The sequence below is a fragment of the Cherax quadricarinatus genome, unplaced genomic scaffold (assembly GCF_038502225.1).
Source record: "Cherax quadricarinatus isolate ZL_2023a unplaced genomic scaffold, ASM3850222v1 Contig10, whole genome shotgun sequence".
Classification (NCBI taxonomy): Eukaryota; Metazoa; Arthropoda; class Malacostraca; order Decapoda; family Parastacidae; genus Cherax; species Cherax quadricarinatus.
The window spans coordinates 680,001-697,793 of NW_027195036.1; the positions used below are offsets into that span (position 1 = coordinate 680,001).

Sequence of the window (17,793 nt, forward strand, 5' to 3'; positions counted from 1 at the left end):
TTCCAGGTGTTCGACCACTCTCCTCCTGATAATCTTCTCCATGACTTTGCACACAATACATGTCAGAGACACAGGTCTGTAGTTTAGTGCCTCGTTTCTGTTTCCTTTCTTAAATATGGGGACTACATTAGCTGTCTTCCATTTCTCAGGTAGTTGCCCAGTTTCAAGGGATGTGTTGAAGATTGTGGTTAGAGGCACACACAGCATCTCTGCTCCTTCTCTAAGGACCCATGGGGAGATGTTGTCCGGTCCCATCGCCTTTGAGGTGTCAAGGTCACTTAAGAGCTTCTTCACCTCCTCCTCAGTTGTTCGTATGTCATCCAACACTTGTTGGTATATTCCCTCTTGATGTTCCCTTCTGTGCTGTCTTCCCACAGCCCTTCCTGTCTCTACTGTAAAAACTTCCTTAAATCTCCTGTTCAGCTCCTCACATACCTCCTGATCATTTCTTGTGAGTTCTCCACCTTCTGTCCTTAATCTGATCACCTGGTCTTTGACTGTTGTCTTCCTCCTGATGTGGCTATACAACAGTTTCGGGTCAGTCTTGATTCTCGATGCTATGTCATTTTCATACTGTCGCTGGGCCTCCCTCCTTACCTGTGCGTACTCATTCCTGGCTCTGCGACTGATCTCCCTATTTTCGTGTGTTCTCTGTCTTCTGTACTTTTTCCATTCTCTATTGCACTTTGTTTTTGCCTTCTTACACCGTCGGGTAAACCAGGGGCTTGTTCTGGTCTTCCCCTTGTTACTGTTGCCCTTGGGAATGAACCTTTCCACTGCCTCCTTGCATTTTGTTGCTACATATTCCATCATTTCATTTACTGGCTTTCCTGCCAGTTCTCTGTCCCACTGGACCTCCCGCAGGAAGTTCTTCAACCCTATGTAGTCCCCTCTTTTATAGTCAGGCTTTTCCCATTCTACTCCTGTTATTCTCTCCACTTGCAGCTCTACTATGTATTCAAAGCACAGAACCACGTGGTCGCTAGCTCCTAGGGGACTCTCATACTTGATGTCCTCAATGTCTGAGCTGCCCAGGGTGAACACAAGGTCCAATCTTGCTGGTTCATCCTCCCCTCTCACTCTGGTAGTGTCCTTAACATGTTGGTGCATGAGGTTTTCCAGCACCACGTCCAACATCCTGGCTCTCCATGTTTCGGGACCCCCATGTGGCTCCAGGTTTTCCCAGTCAATCTCCCTGTGGTTGAAATCCCCCATAACCAGCAACTTTGCTCTGCTGGAGTGAGCTCTTCTTGCCACCTCAGCAAGTGTGTCCACCATTGCTCTGTTGCTCTCTTCATATTCCTCTTTTGGCCTCCTGCAGTTCTGTGGTGGGTTATACATCACTGCAATGACCACTTTGTGTTCCCCAGACTGAAGTGTACCTGCTATGTAGTCTCTTTCTCCCGTCTCATCTATTCCTTCCATTTTCTCGAATTTCCATCTGTTTTTTACGAGCAGAGCAACCCCACCTCCCCCCCTGCCCCTTCTATCTTTCCTCATGATCTGGTATCCTGGTGGGAAGATTGCATCTGTTATTGTCTCCATGAGTTTTGTTTCTGTAACTGCTATGATGTCTGGGGACTTCTCATTGATTCTTTCTTGCCATTCCTCATGTTTATTCGTTAATCCATCTGCATTTGTGTACCAAACCTTCAACTTCTGTTCTAATACTGTAACTGTGGTGCGGGGGGTGGAAACAGAGGGATCGGTGTGTGATGGTTGGTTTGGATTGTTCAGTTGCCTTGGGGGTGTCGTGGCTGGAGTCCTTCTGCAGGTGTTTCTGGGGGGTGCGCTTGTCCTTCCATTTGATCCTGGGTTATTCTGCTCTCCTTTTTCATTTCCTCCCATTTCTTCTTTCGTTTTTGAACTCTCTCTTTCATTGTCTTCCTTTCGTCCTGTGTTCTGTCTCGGTCGAGGTACACACTCCGGAACTCCTGCTTGCCTCTCAGCCGTGCTTTCTCCTGCAGGATCATGGTTCGGGTTGATTCTGCCTTGAAAATTACTTTGAGAGGCCGATTCCTTTTCTTTGTGAACCACCCAATTCTCCGAAAATTTGCCACCTGGGTCATATCCCCCTCGCCTATCACCTTCATGATGTCTTCAATTGCTTTTTTCTCCTCCTGCTTTCTTTCATCATAAGTTTTCCCTTTAGCTTCGTCTAGCCCATAGACAAACACGGATCTCTCCCTTTCCACCTCCCACTGTGACTCCCATTACATCCTCTGATGTGTTTTAGTTCCTTCCCATGGAGTGTGTGTGTGTGTATGTGTGTGTGTGTGTGTGTGTGTGTGTGTCTGTGTGTGTGTGTGTGTGTGTGTGTGTATGTGTGTGTGTGTGTGTGTGTGTGTGTGTGTATGTGTGTGTGTGTGTGTGTGTGTGTATGTGTGTGTCTGTGGGTGTGTGTGTGTATGTGTGTGTGTGTCTGTGTGTCTGTGGGTGTGTGTGTTCGCGTGCGTGTGTGTGTGAGGGGGTAATTATACCCACGAGAGTAATACAATCACTGAGGAACCGGAAACAATCCAGTTTGATCCGAGGAAAAACGACAACTTAATTCAATCCTGACATGTGTAATGAGATGAAGAATAAGACCAGACATTGTGACGCTGCAGACAGCACTGGCAGGTGTGACGCTGCAGACAGCACTGGCAGGTGTGACGCTGCAGACAACACTGGCAGGTGTGACGCTGAAGACAACACTGGCAGGTGTGACGCTGCAGACAACACTGGCAGGTGTGACGCTGCAGACAACACTGGCAGGTGTGACGCTGTAGACAACACTGGCAGGTGTGACGCTGCAGACAACACTGGCAGGTGTGACGCTGAAGACAACACTGGCAGGTGTGACGCTGAAGACAACACTGGCAGGTGTGACGCTGCAGATAACACTGGCAGGTGTGACGCTGAAGACAACACTGGCAGGTGTGACGCTGTAGACAACACTGGCAGGTGTGACACTGCAGACAACACTGTCTGGCAGGTGTGACGCTGCAGACAACACTGTCTGGCAGGTGTGACACTGCAGACAACACTGTCTGGCAGGTGTGACGCTGCAGACAACACTGTCTGGCAGGTGTGACGCTGCAGACAACACTGTCTGGCAGGTGTGACGCTGCAGACAACACTGTCTGGCAGGTGTGACGCTGCAGACAACACTGTCTGGCAGGTGTGACACTGCAGACAACACTGTCTGGCAGGTGTGACACTGCAGACAACACTGATAGGTGTGACGCTGCAGACAACACTGGCAGGTGTGACACTGCAGACAACACTGATAGGTGTGACGCTGCAGACAACACTGACAGGTGTGACGCTGTAGACAACACTGGCAGGTGTGACGCTGCAGACAACACTGGCAGGTGTGACGCTGCAGTCAGCACTGTCTGGCAGGTGTGACGCTGCAGTCAGCACTGTCTGGCAGGTGTGACTCTGCAGACAACACTGTCTGGCAGGTGTGACGCTGCAGTCAGCACTGTCTGGCAGGTGTGACTCTGCAGACAACACTATCTGGCAGGTGTGACGCTGCAGACAACACTGTCTGGTGTGACGCTGCAGACAACACTGGCAGGTGTGACGCTGCAGACAACACTGGCAGGTGTGACGCTGCAGACAACACTGGCAGGTGTGACTCTGCAGACAACACTGTCTGGCAGGTGTGACGCTGCAGACAACACTGGCAGGTGTGACGCTGCAGACAACACTGGCAGGTGTGACGCTGCAGACAACACTGGCAGGTGTGACGCTGCAGACAACACTGATAGGTGTGACGCTGCAGACAACACTGGCAGGTGTGACGCTGCAGACAACACTGGCAGGTGTGACGCTGCAGACAACACTGGCAGGTGTGACGCTGCAGACAACACTGATAGGTGTGACGCTGCAGACAACACTGGCAGGTGTGACGCTGCAGACAACACTGGCAGGTGTGACGCTGCAGACAACACTGGCAGGTGTGACGCTGCAGTCAGCACTGTCTGGCAGGTGTGACGCTGTAGACAACACTGGCAGGTGTGACGCTGCAGACAACACTGTCTGGCAGGTGTGACGCTGTAGACAACACTGGCAGGTGTGACGCTGTAGACAACACTGGCAGGTGTGACGCTGTAGACAACACTGGCAGGTGTGACGCTGTAGACAACACTGGCAGGTGTGACGCTGTAGACAACACTGGCAGGTGTGACGCTGTAGACAACACTGGCAGGTGTGACGCTGTAGACAACACTGGCAGGTGTGACGCTGTAGACAACACTGGCAGGTGTGACGCTGCAGACAACACTGGCAGGTGTGACGCTGCAGTCAGCACTGTCTGGCAGGTGTGACGCTGTAGACAACATTGGCAGGTGTGACGCTGCAGACAACACTGTCTGGCAGGTGTGACGCTGTAGACAACACTGGCAGGTGTGACGCTGTAGACAACACTGGCAGGTGTGACGCTGCAGACAACACTGGCAGGTGTGACGCTGTAGACAACACTGGCAGGTGTGACGCTGCAGACAACACTGGCAGGTGTGACGCTGTAGACAACACTGGCAGGTGTGACGGTGTAGACAACACTGGCAGGTGTGACGGTGTAGACAACACTGGCAGGTGTGACGCTGTAGACAACACTGGCAGGTGTGACGGTGTAGACAACACTGGCAGGTGTGACGGTGTAGACAAGCACGTCACCTGGTGTAGACAAGCACGTCACCTGGTGTAGACAAGCACGTCACCTGGTGTAGACAAGCACGTCACCTGGACACAGTAGACCTCGTCGACATAGTATAAAAAGATATTTCAACAGTCTAAACATTCCTTTAAGTAATGAACTTGGTTCATAGAACCATCTTGCAGGCAGCACTAGAACCATCTTGGAGGCAGCACTAGAACCATCTTGGAGGCAGCACTAGAACCATCTTGGAGGCAGCACTAGAACCATCTTGGAGGCAGCACTAGAACCATCTTGGAGGCAGCACTAGAACCATCTTGGAGGCAGCACTAGAACCATCTTGGAGGCAGCACTAGAACCATCTTGGAGGCAGCACTAGAACCATCTTGGAGGCAGCACTAGAACCATCTTGCAGGCAGCACTAGAACCATCTTGCAGGCAGCACTAGAACCATCTTGCAGGCAGCACTAGAACCATCTTGCAGGCAGCACTAGAACCATCTTGCAGGCAGCACTAGAACCATCTTGCAGGCAGCACTAGAACCATCTTGCAGGCAGCACTAGAACCATCTTGCAGGCAGCACTAGAACCATCTTGCAGGCAGCACTAGAACCATCTTGCAGGCAGCACTAGAACCATCTTGCAGGCAGCACTAGAACCATCTTGCAGGCAGCACTAGAACCATCTTGGAGGCAGCACTAGAACCATCTTGGAGGCAGCACTAGAACCATCTTGGAGGCAGCACTAGAACCATCTTGGAGGCAGCACTAGAACCATCTTGGAGGCAGCATCGTCAGCACTAGAACCATCTTGGAGGCAGCATCGTCAGCACTAGAACCATCTTGGAGGCAGCGTCGTCAGCACTAGAACCATCTTGGAGGCAGCGTCGTCAGCACTAGAACCATCTTGGAGGCAGCATCGTCAGCACTAGAACCATCTTGGAGGCAGCATCGTCAGCACTAGAACCATCTTGGAGGCAGCATCGTCAGCACTAGAACCATCTTGGAGGCAGCATCGTCAGCACTAGAACCATCTTGGAGGCAGCGTCGTCAGCACTAGAACCATCTTGGAGGCAGCTTCGTCAGCACTAGAACCATCTTGGAGGCAGCGTCGTCAGCACTAGAACCATCTTGGAGGCAGCATCGTCAGCACTAGAACCATCTTGGAGGCAGCATCGTCAGCACTAGAACCATCTTGGAGGCAGCATCGTCAGCACTAGAACCATCTTGGAGGCAGCATCGTCAGCACTAGAACCATCTTGGAGGCAGCGTCGTCAGCACTAGAACCATCTTGGAGGCAGCGTCGTCAGCACTAGAACCATCTTGGAGGCAGCGTTGTCAGCACTAGAACCATCTTGGAGGCAGCGTCGTCAGCACTAGAAGCATCTTGGAGGCAGCGTCGTCAGCACTAGAACCATCTTGGAGGCAGCGTCGTCAGCACTAGAACCATCTTGGAGGCAGCGTTGTCAGCACGAGAACCATCTTGGAGGCAGCATCGTCAGCACTAGAACCATCTTGGAGGCAGCGTCGTCAGTACTAGAACCATCTTGGAGGCAGCGTTGTCAGCACTAGAACCATCTTGAAGGCAGGCAGCATTAGAACCATCTTGGAGGCAGCATCGTCAGCACTAGAACCATCTTGGAGGCAGCGTCGTCAGCACTAGAACCATCTTGGAAGCGTCGTCAGCAGCATCTTCGTTGTCAGCACTAGAACCATCTTGTAGGCAGCCTCGTCAGCACTAGAACCATCTTGGAGGCAGCCTCGTCAGCACTAGAACCATCTTGGAGGCAGCATCGTCAGCACTAGAACCATCTTGGAGGCAGCATCGTCAGCATTAGAACCATCTTGGAGGCAGCATCGTCAGCAGAACCATCTTGGAGGCAGCGTTGTCAGCACTAGAACCATCTTGGAGGCAGCATCGTCAGCACTAGAACCATCTTGGAGGCAGCGTCGTCAGTACTAGAACCATCTTGGAGGCAGCGTTGTCAGCACTAGAACCATCTTGAAGGCAGCATCGTCAGCACTAGAACCTTCTTGGAGGCAGCATCGTCAGCACTAGAACCATCTTGGAGGCAGCATCGTCAGCACTAGAACCATCTTGGAGGCAGCATCGTCAGCACTAGAACCATCTTGGAGGCAGCATCGTCAGCACTCAGGCAGCACTTGGCTGCTCAATATTATTATAAGGAAGCGCTAAACTCACTAGGGCCACGCAGCGCTGCCGCGTTTCCTCATGTTACACAGTCTGACAAGCTGACTTAAACACACGTGTAACAGATATCTTTATTTTTGAAACGTTTCGCTTACTCATTATGTTTCTTCAGTCAAATTCAGTTCAGCAGATATAGTGAAATGGAGATAATGTGATCAGTCCATCAGCCTTGGAGACAATGTATTTGAGGTTGTCAGTCCCTCAGCCTGGAGGAGCCTGGAAACGTTTCGCTTACTTATTATGTTTCTTCAGTCAAATTCAGTTCAGCAGATATAGTGAAATGGAGATAATGTGATCAGTCCATCAGCCTTGGAGACAATGTATTTGAGGTTGTCAGTCCCTCAGCCTGGAGGAGTGTTCGGCTCCGTGAACATTTTCCTGATGAATATTGGCAGTTTCTAACAAAACTGGTGATATAACCGAGTGTATTTGATTCTGAGGAAAGATCTACGATGATCAGACTTGTAATACTATGAGCAGCAACTTGGGGGATATGATCGTGTCGTACAAGATACTTACTGGACTAGAGAGAGAGAGAGAATGTGCGGCCAATCCTTAGGTACGGGTTTAGGGAGCCAGGGGACACACATAGCAAGTATAACTCAGGACTGTTAGGAAGTACTTCTTTAGTCTTAGCACGGTAAGCGAGCAGTGAGTGCTAGATAGAGAGGTGGTGGGAAGACAGACACTATACACAGCTTCAAGAATAATTATTATTTGGAAATGGAAATTAATAAAGTCGATCAATAAGTTGAAAGGCAAAGCTTAGACCTGGTTAATATTTTTGTTAGTGAGTTTTTGCATGAGAAGAACCTGCCTAGTATGGGCCAGTAGGCCTGCCGTAGTGTTCCTCCTTTCCTATGTCCTTCTAATCCTCAATACACATGAACACAGTACAAAATACACCGTTTAATTTAGAAGTTTGTACACATATTAACATGTTCTTTCTTCCCCTTTTAGCTGGGCCGCTGTTCATGACTGACGTGGTGAAGGGAGGTCGAGCAGAGATGCCATGTGACGTGGTGACAGCAGACTCCAGTGACCGTGTTGTGCTGGTACTCTGGTACAAGGATGGTGTTGGTGCTCCTATCTACAGGTACCTAACAACATCAACATTGTTACCAGCTAGTAGTATGTTTAAGGCTTGACTCTCGTATGACGGTGTTAGGACGATACTATTATATCTAAGCTAAAAATAACGTTATACGAAATCCCTTTCATTGGAGTTCATTATTTTTTTAATGTTTTTATTTACGACAGTGAAACGCGCACACGCGCACGCGCACACACACACACACACACACACACACACACACACACACACACACACACACACACACACACACACACACACACACACACACTAGTCCCAGAGCTACGGGGATTGTCCTACGAAGAAAGGTTGAGGGAAATCGGCCTGACGACACTGGAGGACAGGAGGGTCAGGGGAGACATGATAACGACATATAAAATACTGCGTGGAATAGACAAGGTGGACAAAGACGGGATGTTCCAGGGAGGGGACACAGACACAAGAGGTCACAATTGGAAGTTGAAGACTCAGATGAATCAAAGGGATGTTAGGAAGTATTTCTTCAGTCATAAAGTAGTTAGGCCGAGGAATAGCCTAGAAAGTGACGTAGTGGAGGCGGGAACCATACATAGTTTTAAGGCGAGGTATGATAGAGCTCATGGGGCAGGGAGAGAGAGGACCTAGTAGCAATCAGCGAAGAGGCGGGGCCAGGAGCTGTGACTCGACCCCTACAACCACAAATAGGTGAGTACAAATAGGCGAGTACACACACACATACAAACGACCAAACAAAAATATATGAGTTTACCACAGCAAACCGCCATAGTTCTTCGCCAGGTTTCCCACTTCCTCAACATATCCCTCAGACCACAGTTTTAGAAAAGCAGTTGAAGGTTTGGTATACGAATGAGGAAGGAATAACAAATAAATGTGAGGAGTGGCATGAAAGAATCGAGGAGAAGTCTCCAGATATCATAACACTCACAGAAACAATATGTTTATATATATTGGTATTAATCAATAACAACACTGCGGTAGCCAAGGATTCGAAGCCATGTTGTACTGGCCTGCTTTATGGGGAGCGAGAACCACATGACACCTTAACCCACAGGACCACCAAATCCTTTTCGTGATCCTGTGGGTTTTAAAGCATCATTTGGTTCTCGCTCACCATGAGGCGGGCCAGTACAACATGGGTTCGAGTCTCTGGCTAGTGCAGTGTTATTAGTATACATATATATGAGTTCTGGAGATGGGAAGTACAGTGCCTGCACTCTATATAGTTTAAAAACTGTAGTGTATATATATATATAGTTTTTCTTTTTACCCTGCCTTGGTGGGAATCGGCCGGTGTGATAATATATATATATATATATATATATATATATATATATATATATATATATATATATATATGTCGTGCCGAATAGGCAGAACTTGCGATCTTGGCTTAAATAGCAACGCTCATCTTGCCATATAGGACAAGAGAAAATTTGTGTATGCAATAATTTCGCCAAAATCATTCTGAACCTAACGAAAAAAAAATATTTCACTGTGTTTGTTTAGTATTAAATTATTGTAAACAAATCTAAAATACATTTAGTTGGGTTAGGCTAAAATAAATTGCTCTTGTTATAATAAGGTTAGGTAAGTTTTCTAAGTTCCTTTTGGTGCAAAATTATAAATTTTTACATCAACATTAATGAAAAAAATATATCTTTAAACGTATTAGAGAAAATTTTAGAAAGGACTTAATTTTAAATGAGTTCTTGCTAATTGACCAGTTTTACATATTCGGCACGGCATATATATATATATGTATGTATATATATATATATATATATATATATATATATATATATATATATATATATATATATATATATATATATACACGAAGAGATGTATGCCTCTCTGTGGATATACACTGAGAGGTTACTTAAATTCCTTTTAAAGGAATTAAAGCATTCTTGACTGGTGGTAAACAGGTAACGTTCAACCTTAATGACCCTCCTGTAGTAGACTGGTTTTAAACCCCAACTGGAGAAGTCAGTCAATCTCTCTCAGCTACTGGACTTACCCTGGACTTACTCTCAGTAAAGCGAAAGTAACGGAGACATTCTCTAGAGGATTTTCCGCGACTTTCTGCCTCCTCTGCTGAGCTCTGGGATTACCAGTGTTTTCCTGCTCGTTGGTGGCAGCTGTCTGCCAGTGTTGGCAGAGAGTTTATAGTGGTGGGCGTGTAGAAGGGGAAAGTGACTGCCTCTTAAGACAGTATGGTCTTAGAAAGTGGATTATAACCTGCCTGTGGTGGCGAAGGTGACAGTTGTGGAATTTGTGCTGTTGGTTGTAGTTAGAAAATATTTGTCGGTGTGGTTAGGAAGACTTTGGTTGTGTTAGTCGCATCGAAGAAATGTTTGGCAGTGGTGATAGTGATATTGGTGGCGGTAGTGGTGACTTGTTGCTGCGGTCACAAAGTTGGTAATTATAATGTTCAGTGTTTGCTAAGACTTCCCACATTATGTTAGGTAAATGAATACTTGTGTAACTTATATGACGGTTATTGTGGCAACGTTTCTCTCACCAGGAACTTCATTAAGCCTGTGTATGGATACATGGTAAATATAGGCAGACCTTCTGAAAGGCAGTAGTAGTAGTAGTAGTAGTAGTAGTAGTAGTAGTAGTAGTAGTAGTAGTAGTGAATAAAAATAGTACCAGGAGTTAAATAGCTGGTGTTTAATGGTATTAGCATTAAGTAGTGATGCTAGTATTAACAGTTTAGATACAGTAACGAGAGTAGCAGTTATAGTGTTAGTGTTAGTAGTGGTCGAGTAAGTAATTAATAGTAATGGTGTTGAATGATCATTTTAAGTGTGAGTGGAGCTTGGAGACGTGTGTGAGTGGAGCTTGGAGACGTGTATGAGTGGAGCTTGGAGACGTGTATGAGTGGAGCTTGGAGACGTGTATGAGTGGAGCATGGAGACGTGTGTGAGTGGAGCTTGGAGACGTGTATGAGTGGAGCTTGGAGACGTGTATGAGTGGAGCTTGGAGACGTGTATGAGTGAAACTTGGAGACGTGTATGAGTGGAGCTTGGAGACGTGTGTGAGTGGAACTTGGAGACGTGTATGAGTGGAACTTGGAGACGTGTGTGAGTGGAGCTTGGAGACGTGTATGAGTGGAGCTTGGAGACGTGTGTGAGTGGAGCTTGGAGACGTGTATGAGTGGAGCTTGGAGACGTGTGTGAGTGGAGCTTGGAGACGTGTGTGAGTGGAGCTTGGAGACGTGTGTGAGTGGAGCTTGGAGACGTGTGTGAGTGGAGCTTGGAGACGTGTGTGAGTGGAGCTTGGAGACGTGTGTGAGTGGAGCTTGGAGACGTGTGTGAGTGGAACTTGGAGACGTGTATGAGTGGAACTTGGAGACGTGTGTGAGTGGAGCTTGGAGACGTGTATGAGTGGAGCTTGGAGACGTGTGTGAGTGGAGCTTGGAGACGTATGAGTGGAGCTTGGAGACGTGTGTGAGTGGAGCTTGGAGACGTGTGTGAGTGGAGCTTGGAGACATGTGTGAGTGGAACTTGGAGACGTGTATGAGTGGAGCTTGGAGACGTGTATGAGTGGAGCTTGGAGACGTGTATGAGTGGAACTTGGAGACGTGTATGAGTGGAGCGTGGAGACGTGTATGAGTGGAACTTGGAGACGTGTATGAGTGGAGCTTGGAGACATGTGTGAGTGAGGATCACATTCCCTGCTAGGCCCTCTTGTAAGAAACTCTTAAGAGACGTAAGGCAGAATTGGTCTTCATGTCTCACTGTCTCACAAGATTATTAATTACTAGTGTGTTGTTGGTTGCTTCTAACATCTTGTCCACAAAGCGATGATAGAGAAAAGGAAGAAAGGCAAAGATGAACAAGGAAAATATATACAAGAAAGAGTTTTTTGGGTTTTATTATGTAAACAGAGATAACGAGAGGAATAGAAAGGGACAATAACATGGCTGGTACAGTATACAATATGTGTGAGTAGTTAATGGTCTGATAAATTAGACACACATGCAACACTCGGGTATCTTTGAGGAAACGTTTCTTAACACAGTGGCTTCATCAGTCCATACAAAGGAGAATGGTGGAGAAGAGGAGTTCGAGGTAATCAGTCCCTCAGCACTGAGTCGATGTAGTCAGTCCATCAGTCTTGAAAAGAATGCAGCATATGTGCGAAGAAGTGGCTAATATACTGTAGGCAGGAGAGGTAAAACAATCGTAGGAGACGTATATAATACCTCCTACGACTGTTGCACCTCTCCGAGTGCAACATTCCGGGGTTAACGTTGTTCCACGTTATTATAGATAACTGGAAGTGGACTGAGGATGGCACTATACGTCCGAAATAACTTAAATTGCCACAGTAAACACTAAAGACTGAAGGAACAAGTATAAGTTTGAGAAGATGATTTTAGGTGAGCTATACCGTCCTACGATCCTGTATAAGGACCCAGCTGGGGAAAACATGTTGGCAGGAAACAGTTGAGGCTTCGAGCCACGATAACGTAGTAATTCTTGAGGATTTCAATTAACTGGAATGCTTTGAACGGGAATTTTAGAGTCCAAGCCACTTCCTGGAAATAGTTAAGGATTGTTTTTGGAAGCATTTGTTCCAGAACCAACCAGAGGGAATAAACCTGCGTGACTTAGTGTTGGCAAAACAAGAGACTTAGTGTGTAATCTAGAGTTCGAAAAAAAGGGTGGAACAAGATATTACAAATTTACTGTCTTTAATATCAACTTGTACTGTGCTAACAATGATGCAGTAAAGGTCCCAGAGTTTTGTTCTGCGGGTTATAACGAGCTTTGGGAACTGTCTAGTAATGACCGGAGTTATCTGGGTATTGAGGCTTTCGACGAAGATCTGACAAATGAGATCTGAGAATTTGACTCTTCTAAAGTATAAATGTTTTCAGACTGAAATTATAATAAATGGTACAGCTCCAAATTTATAAATATTTTTTTATTTACACATCGGCTGTTTCCCACCAAGGTAGGGTGGCCCGAAAATGAAAAAAAAAAATCACCATCATTCACTCCATCACTATCTTGCCAGAGGTGCGCTTACACTACAGTTACAAAACTGCAACATTAACATCCCTCCTTCGGAGTGTCGACACTGTACTTCCCATCTCCAGGCTCCAGTACGGCCTGACGGTTTTTCTGAATCCCTTCAGACGCTCACGCATGATTGCTGGAAGTCCAAGCCCCTCGCACACAAAACCATCTTTACTCCCTCCCTCCAACCTTTCCTAGGCCGACCTCTACCCCGCCTCCCCCCAACTACAGATTTATGCACTCTCGAAGTCATTCTATTTTGTTGCGTTCTCTCTTGATGTCCGAACCACCTCAACAACCCTTCCTCAGCCCTCTGGACAACAGTTTTGGTAATCCCACACCTTCTAATTTCCAAACTACGAATTCTCTGCATTATATTCACACCACACATTGCCCTCAGACATGACATCTCCACTGCCTCCAGCCTTCTCCTTGTTGCAACATTCATCACCCATGCTTCACACTTAAATAAGAGCGTTGGTATAACTATAATCTCAAACATTCCCATCTTTGCTTCCATGGACAAAGTTATTTGTCTCCACAGACTCCTCAGTGCAATATTCATCTTCTTCCCCTCGTCAGTTTTATAAATCACCTCATCTTTCATAGACCCATCTGCTGATACATTCACTCCTAAATATCTGAATACATTCATCTCCTCCATACTCTCTCCCTCCAACCTGATATGCAATCTTTCCTTAACTAATTTTTTTTATCCTCATCACCTTACTATTTCCTATATTCACTTTCAATTTTCTTCTTTTACATACCTTACCAAATTCATCCACCAACCTCTGCAACTTCTCTTCAGAATCTCCCAAAGGAACAGTGTCATCAGCATTCTTTATCTTTTAACTCCACACCTCTTGCCAAGACCCTAGCATTCACTTCTCTTACAACTCCGTCTATAAATATATTGAACAATCATGGTGACATCACACATCCTTGTCTAAGACCTACGTGTACTGGGAAATAATCTCCCTCTCCTACATACTCTAACCTGAGCCTCACTATCCTCGTAAAAACTCTTCACTGATTTCAGTAACCTACCTCCTACACCATACACCTGCAACATCTGCCACATTGCCCCCCTATCCACCCTGTCATACGCCTTTTCCAAATCCGTAAATGCCACAAAAACCTCTTTAACCTTATCTAAATACTGCTCACTTATGTTTCACTTAAACACCTGGTCCACACACCCCCTACCTTTCCTAAAGCCTCCTTGTTCATCTGTTATCCTACTCTCCGTCTTACTCTTAATTCTTTCAATAATAACTCTTAACACTTTTTTTTTTTTACACAGGGTTTGACAAGGTTAAGGATCCCTAGCTTTATTGACAGCTATTTACAGGTTAAGGATTTCTAACTTTATTGGCAAGCTAAGAGCTGTTACCTACATCAGCTCATTTGAAAGCATTTTTATTGTTATGAGACATACAAGTAGGAAACAGGATGAAGTTGGAGCCATCTGTGGGCCAGCATTTTCATTTGATCAACTGACTTTATCTCGTTGACATCATTATCCTGTACGAATGTGTTCCATACTCGAGTCATCCTGGGTATGTATGATCTCAGATGGAGTGATGTTCTGGAGAAGGGTACAGCCAGAGTGAAGTTGCTGCTTTCTGCCCGTCTTGTGGCATAAAAGCTTGTTTCACGCTGTCCTCGAAGTGGATCCAAGTGTGGTATTTTGACAATATTGGCCTTGTACATAACAGTAAGGCCACCCACATCCCTCCTATGTTGAAGGCTCTGCTGAAATGACAGATCTATCCAGGATGGGTCCAGGCGAGAGATGAGACGTCTTGCTATGTTCTCTACTCTGTCAAGCAGTCGCAGATGAGAGGGGGGGCAGGCAAACCAAGAAAGTGGAGCATACTCAAGGTGCGAGCGTACTTGTGCCTCGTACAGGATCTTGCAACCCCTACTGTCAAGCAGATGCGAGATACGGCGAAGTGCTGTAAGCTTCCTGGCTGCCTTGTTTGCAAGATTTACAACATGGTTCTTCATGGTTAGTTTGGAGTCAAATTTCACCCCAAGGATATCAACTTCTTCTCCAGGTGCCAACATCCTCCCGTTCATCCTTACTACTGCACCAGCATTACCATCATGGTGCCTAGAGACGATCATCATTTGCGTTTTCTCAGGTGCAAATGTTACTTGCCATCTATTTCCCCAAGCTGATATAGCTCTCAACTGGTGATTGATGTAGCTTAGAGCAGCTGGCATTTCTTCTCTAGGAAAAGTGAATGTCAGTGTACAGTCGTCTGCATATGCATGTGATTCTGAGATGAGATGAAGAAGGTCGTTGAAGTAGACATTCCATAACAATGGACCCAGCACGCTTCCTTGTGGAACACTTGCCCCAATAGGATGTCTTGCTGATTCCGTTCCATTGAGAGCTACACTTAGAGATCTACCATGAAGGTAATCACTGAGGAGACATAGCGTAGAGCCTGCAATTCCCAGTGCTTGAAGTTTTGCTAAGAGGCCCTGGTGCCACACCCGGTCGAAAGCGCCAGCAATGTCCAGTGCTACCACACAGCTGACTTTGGATTCATCCAGTGACTGGTGCCACTTAGTGGAGAGGTTTAACAACAGATCAGCAGCAGAGTAACCTTTCCTGAAGCCATATTGACGATCACAAAGTAGTGAGTGGTAGTCAAAAAACTCTGTCATTTGTCTTGAGATTATTGTCTCTAGGATCTTACCAGTGATTGACAGGAGTGACACTGGTCTGTAGTTGCTGATTTCTGCTCTGCTCTTCTTTTTGTGAACAGGGACTACATTTGCCTCTTTCCAAAGAGAGGGCCATTTACACTGTACTAGGCAGTGCTGAAAGATGCGAGTTAGAGGTGCTGCTAGCTGGTCTGCACATCTTCTCAACAATCTTGGGCTCAACTTGTCTGGGCCCACAGCCTTTTCTTGGTCAAGCGATTTAAGTAGGAAATGCACCTCCTCCTGCCTTATTGTCACTTTACCAGGTATACTCAACAGACTTATTCCCATATAATTTTGAACTCTCTTTTACTCTTTTATGAAGGAACTATGCATGCTCTCTGCCAATCCCTAGGTACCTTACCCTCTTCCATACATTTATTAAATAATAGCACCAACCACTCCAAAACTATATCCCCACCTGCTTTTAACATTTCTATCTTTATCCCATCAATCCCAGCTGCCTTACCCCCTTTCATTTTACCTACTGCCTCACGAACTTCCCCCACACTCACAACTGGCTCTTCCTCACTCCTACAAGATGTTATTCCTCCTTGCCCTATACACGAAATCACAGCTTCCCTATCTTCATCAACATTTAACAATTCCTCAAAATATTCCCACCATCTTCCTGATACCTCTAACTCTCCATTTAACAACTCTCCTATTTTTAGCAATCTAATCCATTTGTTCTCTAGGCTTCCTCAGCTTATTAATCTCACTCCGAAAGTTTTTTCTTATTTTCAACAAAATTTGTTGATAACATCTCACCCACTCTCTCATTTGCTTTTTACATTGCTTCACCACTCTCTTAACCTCTCTCTCTTTCTCCATATACTCTTCCCTCCTTGCATCACTTCTACTTTGTAAAAACTTCTCATATGCTAACTTTTTCTCCCTTACTACTCTCTTTACATCATCATTCCACCAATCGCTCCTCTTCCCTCCCGCACCCACTTTCCTGTAACCACAAACTTCTGCTGAACACTCTAACACTACATTTTTAAACCTACCCCATACATCTTCGACCCCGTTGCCTATACTCTCACTAGCCCATTTATCCTCCACCTTTAGTTTATAAACCTTCACCTCTCTCTTACCTGCTGCTTCTCTTTTCCTTGTATCCCATCTACCTTTTACTCTCAGTGTAGCCACAACTAAAAAGTGATCTGATATATCTGTGACCCCTCTATAAGCATGTACATCCTGACGTCTACTCAACAGTCTTTTATCTGCCAGTACTTAGTCCAACAAGCTACTGTCATTACACCCTGCATCATATCTTACATACTTATTTATCCTCTTTTTCTTAATATATGTATTACCTATAACCAAATTCCTTTCTATACAAAATTCAATCAAAGGGCTCCCATTATCATTTACACCTGGCACCCCAAATTTACCTACCACACCCTCTTTAAATGTTTCTCCTACTTTAGGATTTAGAACCCCTACCACAATTACTCTCTCACTTGGTTCAAGAGTTCCTAAACACTCGCTTAACATCTCCCAAAATCTGTCTCATCTACACTCCTCTCTTATCCAGGTACATGCACACTTATTATGACCCACTTTTCGCATCCAACCCTTATTTTAATCCATATAATCCTTGAATTTATACATTTATTTTCCCTCTTCTCTTTCCATAACTGATGCTTCAACATTATTGCTACCCCTTCCTTAGCTCTAACTCTCTCAGATACTCCTGACTTAATCTTATTTATTTCTTCCCACTGAAACTCACCTACCCTCTTCAGCTTTGTTTCGCTTAGAGCCTGGACATCCAACTTCTTTTCATTCCTAACATTAGTAATTATATCTTTGAAAGTTAAGACACATGTGCAACATCTGGTTATCTTTATAGTAGACGTTTCGCTATCCAGTGGCTTTATCAATACAGATTCTAGGACATAATTAGAAAACAGAACTATATACAAAAGGTGAGGTAATCAGTCCCTCAGCCTTGGAGGTGGTGTTTGGAGCACCGTGGTTGTGGAGATTCTGAAGCACAGGCAAGGAGACTGGCGCTTATAGAGGCGTCACCGAATAGGGACGTGTAGCAGACGAGGGCAAAGTTCAGAGGACATCTAC

At 45.8% G+C, this 17,793-nt stretch overlaps 1 protein-coding gene across 1 annotated transcript in view; it reads left to right on the forward strand.

The window, feature by feature from the left end:
• The window catches only part of LOC128685844 (neural cell adhesion molecule 2-like), a 367,732-nt gene that overhangs the window by 253,516 nt on the left and 96,423 nt on the right, over positions 1-17,793 (forward strand). Inside the window, exon 2 of the mRNA XM_053772544.2 lies at positions 7,816-7,951. Coding sequence (XP_053628519.2) covers positions 7,816-7,951 — 136 coding nt within the window. The remainder of the gene's footprint in view (positions 1-7,815; positions 7,952-17,793) is intronic.